Genomic DNA, 6,000 nt, shown 5'->3' with positions numbered 1-6,000 from the left:
CACTTGTCTCTAGGGCTGGCCCTCAACAACTGGAAGGAGAGGATTCCCAGTGTTTATACTGCCCCGAAGCCCGGGACTTAGGTACAGAGGGCGCACACCGTCTCCTCGGGTACCTACCTCTCCACGCGAAGGGGAAAGGAGCGCCTCGGGAAGCCGAGCGCGCGCTTCCACTGACGCGGCGCACGCGGGCGCGGATTGCGCAGGCGCGGCACGCTGTCGCCTAGCAACCAGGCACAACAGTGGACTAGAGACGCGAGCTGGCTGCAGCCGGTGCAGTTGGCCAGGTCTGAGAAGCCGCTGCCCGGCGGGATCTCCCTGCAGGTAAAGGCGGGAGGGCGGCTGCACCGTTACCCCTGCGGTTTGAAGAGAGGCCCAGGGTAGAGGCCCCAGCAGCCTTTGGGGAAGGAGACAGTGCCCCGCGTGTGGGGGGCATCTGGGGCAACTGAGGGAACACCTCGTAAGGACCGCTGGGTCCCTGCCTTACGCCCGCAGTGTTAGACTGTGGTCCCCGTGGATTTCATAAGCGTGCCGGCCGCCTCCTATTTAACAAAGAGGTGACAAAACTGAGGCCCAGAGTGAGGATCTGAGGGTCTAAGATTCCGTTACTTGACTCTGAGCAACTCAAAAAGTGGGCCCCCAATTGTTCTAGCCCTTCTCAAAATAAATCTCGTTAGAAAATGTTTAAGATCGCATAGGCTGAAAGTTCACAAAGAAGATCAATAAATTCGTGAAAAAATGTGACTCCTTTCCAATAACCAAGAAGATGCATATTCAAAGCAGATTTGTTTTCATGTCCAATGCCGTGAAGTTCATACCTTTTTACCTAGTAGTTATTTTATTACTAGGGATTTCTCCTAAAGAAACAGTTGCAGGTGTGGATGAAAATTTTATTGTCTAAGGATGTTCATTTGCAGCCTTGTCCATAATTCCAGAAAATTGGAAACAAATGCTCAACAACAGGGGACTGGCTAGATGGTGGATTTTAAAATATTATTTTAAATGACATGCTGATCCACTAATGATGATTGAAGCAATAAATGGAGAATGAGATTTCATGAACTTGTCCATTAGTTTAAGAATTTAGTAAGAAAATGGTCCCAGGAAGGGAAGTTGAGAATAGCAGATAGAAATCCAGGTAAGATGTTAAAATCACTATAGAAAATACACAAAAAATGAGCTATATCCAAATAGTGCTGATCTCCCTGAACTTATTTCTGAGTGATTTTTTTAAAATTCCATATTCCCTTCCTTGTTTTCCAAATTCTCTGTAATGAAATGTTCTACTTTATAAGTGAACAGTAGACACAGAATTATACACTTAAAAATAGTTAAAATGGTAAATTTTATGTGATGTATATTTTAGCACAATAAAAAATCAATGGGCAGGTGGTAAAACAGTCAAGGAAAACAGGTTTAGTTTGCTTCAAAAAGTCAGAGATTTATTTTCTTAATTTGACGTCTCTGTAGCCTTAAAGGGAAATGAGTCTTTAAAGAATAAAATAAGGTAATTTAGTTGTATCACGTTGATTACAAATTATAAAAAAACCTTAGGGTCATCTCTGGGGTACACTGCCCCTGGACTATGTCAGCTGTGTATTTTCTCCCCTGTTAACTGTTATATCCAATATGGTAAAAAAAAAAAACAAAAAAAAAACCAGGGGCTTCCCTGGTGGCGCAGTGGTTGAGAGTCCGCCTGCCGATGCAAGGGACACGGGTTCGTGCACCGGTCCGGGAAGATCCCGCATGCCACGGAGCGGCTGGGCCCGTGAGCCATGGCTGCTGAGCCTGCGCGTCCGGAGCCTGTGCTCCACAACGGGAGAGGCCACAACAGTGAGAGGCCCGCCTACGGCAAAAAAACCTCAAAAACCCCCCAAAACCCGAAATGCTTCCTACTTCACCATATTGCCGAGGGCCAGTTCTCTGTAATCCTGTATGTTTAGGCTACTCCAGCCTCTGTATTTTTGTGTGCAATTACTCAAAACCACTATCCTGAAATGGGAAAAATAAGTTCCTGAGAGAAAATCAGATGACTTCAAGTAACTTTCTATGAGTGTAATTTACTTGCTTCTTGAATGTTATTCATAAGGAATTCTTTTGTAAAGCAAAGGCTGCTATATCTTGGAATTGGTTATAAAGAGCTGTGAAATCTCTTTTTCCTAGAGAAATCATAGGTCAGATTTTCATCTGTCCAGAATAGTCTGTGTGTCTGCCTGAAACATTATAGGCACAAAGTCTGGGATCTGTGTGCTTTTCAAGTATCTGTGAAAGAAAGATATTTGGGGTCTGAAAAAAAGCATTTGGTCTAAAATATGAAAAGAAAATTCAAAAATATTAAGTGTTTTATTAATATTAAAATTACATTTGAAAACAATTTTCTTATTTTGCAAGAATTTCCAGGTGTACAAACTGATGAGTCATTTCAAATGCAAAATTTCATATCTTTTTTATGATGAAAATTATATTTAACAGGGGATGTGGGTGTATTTTAATGTTTTAACATATTAGGTATAGCATGAGGTAGTGCACAGCATAAGCTTGCCCAGGCCCTCAAGGATCTTGAAATTTATGTGACTTCAAGTTAGGGACCTGGAATAGATGTCTTTCAGAAGTCACCATGAGTTTCTATGAACATGTGGCTTTTTAACTTATGTGATCAATTCTTGGAGTTGCTGTTGTCCCTTGGCAAGCCATCTGAACTAACCCCGACATTGTAGATTCTCTCCAAAGATTTCCTACTTTCCAAAATTTTCTTGAGACTATTGTAATTACCTTGAGACTAGAATACACCATCTGAGATTGCCCTAATACCAAACATAACCCCACAAACTCTCATTGGAGAAAACATGAAAGATTTCTAGGGTTATTTATTTATTTATTTATTTTTTGCGGTACGCGGGCCTCTCACTGTTGTGGCCTCTCCCGTTGCGGAGCACAGGCTCCGGATGCGCAGGCTCAGCGGCCATGGCTCACGGGCCCAGCCGCTCCACGGCATGTGGGATCTTCCTGGACCAGGGCACGAACCCGTGTCCCCTGTATCGGCAGGCGGACTCTCAACCACTGCGCCACCAGGGAAGCCCTAGGGTTATTTTAACAGTCACCATCTTGGAAAGTTCTCTGTACCCAGGTGGAGTTAGTAACCCCAATTTCCCTAGAATACATCTTTTGAGATTCTCAATTACTTTTTTATTGAGCTATGGAATACATTAGAGAAAACATTTTTTTATATGGGAAAATGACACAAATGTTCACTTGGTCTTGGTAGATCTTGGATATCATTCAGAAAACAATTACCCCCAGGAACAACAGAGTTAATGATTTTTATAAATGTCAAATGCCCAGTATGTACCAGACCCTGTTCTAGGTGCTTGGGATAGATCAGTGCAAGAAAGCAGACAAAAATCCCTCCTTTTGTGGCAGAACATTCCTGCAGATCTCAAAAGTAATTTAGATTTAGTCTCCCAAGCCCTACACAAGTGAGCTATAAGCATGGTAAACCATTACCTGTTATGTAAGTAATATTTATGTCATTTATGTCATTAATGTATTCTCCTTTCCAAACTGGAAGCCAGGACAAATGCCCAACAATCTTATCAATAAGTTCCTTTAAAATTGTGAAGTCTGGGATGTAGGTAACATATTTGTATATGTATTGCACATATTTGTATATGTGCAATAATTTCTACATGTATTGCCTAGTTTCTTTTTAGGTAAAATTTAGAGGACGAAGTACATCTCCTCCTAGGAATGCAGGTAACTGAGAGATTTGTACATATACAATGTACAAATGACATTTTAACTATTTGTGGCATCTTTTTCCAGAATGGGTAAAAAGATAAAGAAGGAATCAGAGCCCCCTCCCAAGGATGTGGTAAGTTTCTGATTTGAATACTAGCAGCATGTTAACAACCAGTTTTAAAAATAAACTGTTGAAACAGTTTGGCATGTACCAGTATATACATGAGTGCACGGTGGCAGAAGTCCAAAGTCTGACTAATGATAAGATTAGTCAGAGAAATCTAACATTATGTAAACAAACATTTACAACATTGTCATTACTTGATTAGCACAATTAGAGAGTAATTATTAGCTTTTCCAGTATGTGGATGGCATGTTTATAAGCCTAGTTAATGAACAAATAGTTTTGGTTTGTTCTTTCAAATACTTTAAATTTACATTTGCCAGTCTCTCATTAATGTTAATTATCCAAATGAATTTTAAAAAATGACTGAAAGTTATGCTATAGCTATTAGGTATGTATGTGAGGTTGTCTTAAGATGACTATTTGGACATTAGAAGTCCTGTATTTTCCAATTCTATGGAGAGAAAAATCTGTGTTCATCACCTTTTTCTCTTTCCAGTGCTTGAATAATGCATTCCCCACAACACAAAACCTTGTCTCTCCCTTTTAAAAGCAGGGTTCAACAATGTCCAATAGGTTGGTCATTTGGGACAAGGTGATCTTAGAAGTTGTAAAATAATTTAAAGTGATCATGGTAAATAAGCATGGATCATACAAAAAATTATTTCCATAGCGGTAGTGATTATAGAAGTAACAAAAATGTTTTATAATAAAAACTTAGTTAAATAAATTATTCCATTTTGATAAAATGTCACTGAATATTTGATAGCATGGGAATATGATCACAATATTTGAATTAAAAAGCTATGATATAAAGAGGAAAGAAATTGAGTTATTTGTAGTGAGGTGGATGGACCTAGAGTCTGTCATACAGAGTGAGGTAAGTCAGAAAGAGAATAACAAATCCCGTATGCTAATGCATATATATGGAATCTAAAAAAATGGCACTGATGAACCTGGGGGCAGGGCAGGAATAAAGACGCAGACGTAGAGAATGGACTTGAGGACACGGGGTGGGGGAAGGGGAAGCTGGGATGAAGTGAGAGAGTAGCGCTGACATATATACACTACCAGATGTAAAATAGATGGCTAGTGGGAAGCAGCCACATAGCACAGGGAGATCAGCTCGGTGCTTTGTGACCACCTAGAGGGGTGGGATAGGGAGAGTGGGAGGGAGATGCAAGAGGGAGGGGATATGGGGATATATGTATACATATGCTGATTCACCTTTTTGTACAGCAGAAACTAACACAACATTGTAAAGCAATTATACTCCAATAAAGATGTAGAAAAAGAACCCATCTGAAAAAAATGGAAACTCACCAATTTTTGGTTTCTGCTATGCTTACTGGGATACTGAGTTAATCAATTTATAAGAAACTACTATTCTTGAACTGTAGTTGTTCTACAGAAAGTGGAGATACAGAACCTATTCTAATTACAAAAAAAAAAAGCTATGATAAAAAATTAAAGCAGGGTTTTGTTGTCTCTCTTTAAAGTTTATGAACTGATTATGTTAAAAATAGAAAATGTCCTCAATTTTCAATTTAAAAACTTATTTTGAAACAGACATTTGGTGTGGTTGTCTTCAAATAAAATGTGAATGGGAAAAAATTGTGTATAGTCAAAAGACTCGCAGGATTTTACTGTTTGAAAGAATCTGAAGTTAGTGCAGGAATCTTCCTAACAACACTGGAACATTGTGGTTACAAATGTGACCTCTGTCCCAGCTCTGCCTCTCATAAACTGTTATTTTGGTGAAGTTGCCAAATTTGGCCAAGTTATTTCAGCTTTTTTTTTTAATCTCTTAAATGAGAATTGTCATGTCCAAGTCATTTTGGTTGTTCTATCGATTACAATGAGAGTATATGAAGTTCACAGTGCCTGGTACATAGAAAACACTCAATAAATAAGATCTGTTGCCTTTCGAATTCTTTAGATTCTGCTACACACACACACACACACACACACACACACACACACACACACACACCCCTATATAACTTCTGTATGGTCCTTCAATGCAGCTGGAAACAGAGGCTACAGAAGACATGTCTGCCCAGGTCTAGGAAAGCTTTGCAGAGAAGGTCACTGTGGTCTCCTGATATAGATCATCAGTCTGGCTGCTCTCCTTTGGACAT

General features: G+C 39.8%; 1 protein-coding gene across 3 annotated transcripts in view; it reads left to right on the top strand.

Moving 5' to 3' along the window:
• Positions 1–292: 292 nt before the first annotated feature.
• ARMC3 (armadillo repeat containing 3) overlaps positions 293–6,000 on the top strand; it is a 94,842-nt gene continuing 89,134 nt past the window's right edge. Inside the window, exons 1-2 of one of the 3 annotated variants that reach the window (XM_029238426.1) lie at positions 293–321; positions 3,820–3,868. In XM_029238426.1, coding sequence (XP_029094259.1) covers positions 3,821–3,868 — 48 coding nt within the window. In that variant the 5' untranslated portion in view covers positions 293–321; position 3,820. Of the gene's footprint in view, positions 322–3,819; positions 3,869–6,000 lie in introns of those variants that run through there. The other 2 variants (XM_029238427.1, XM_029238428.1) reach the window with 2 other exon arrangements.

The sequence above is a fragment of the Monodon monoceros genome, unplaced genomic scaffold (genome assembly GCF_005190385.1).
Source record: "Monodon monoceros isolate NGI ecotype Baffin Bay Population unplaced genomic scaffold, NGI_Narwhal_1 Super_Scaffold_21, whole genome shotgun sequence".
Lineage (NCBI taxonomy): Eukaryota > Metazoa > Chordata > Mammalia > Artiodactyla > Monodontidae > Monodon > Monodon monoceros.
Note: the sequence above shows the minus strand (reverse complement) of the source record. Positions and strands in the feature narration are given on the sequence as shown.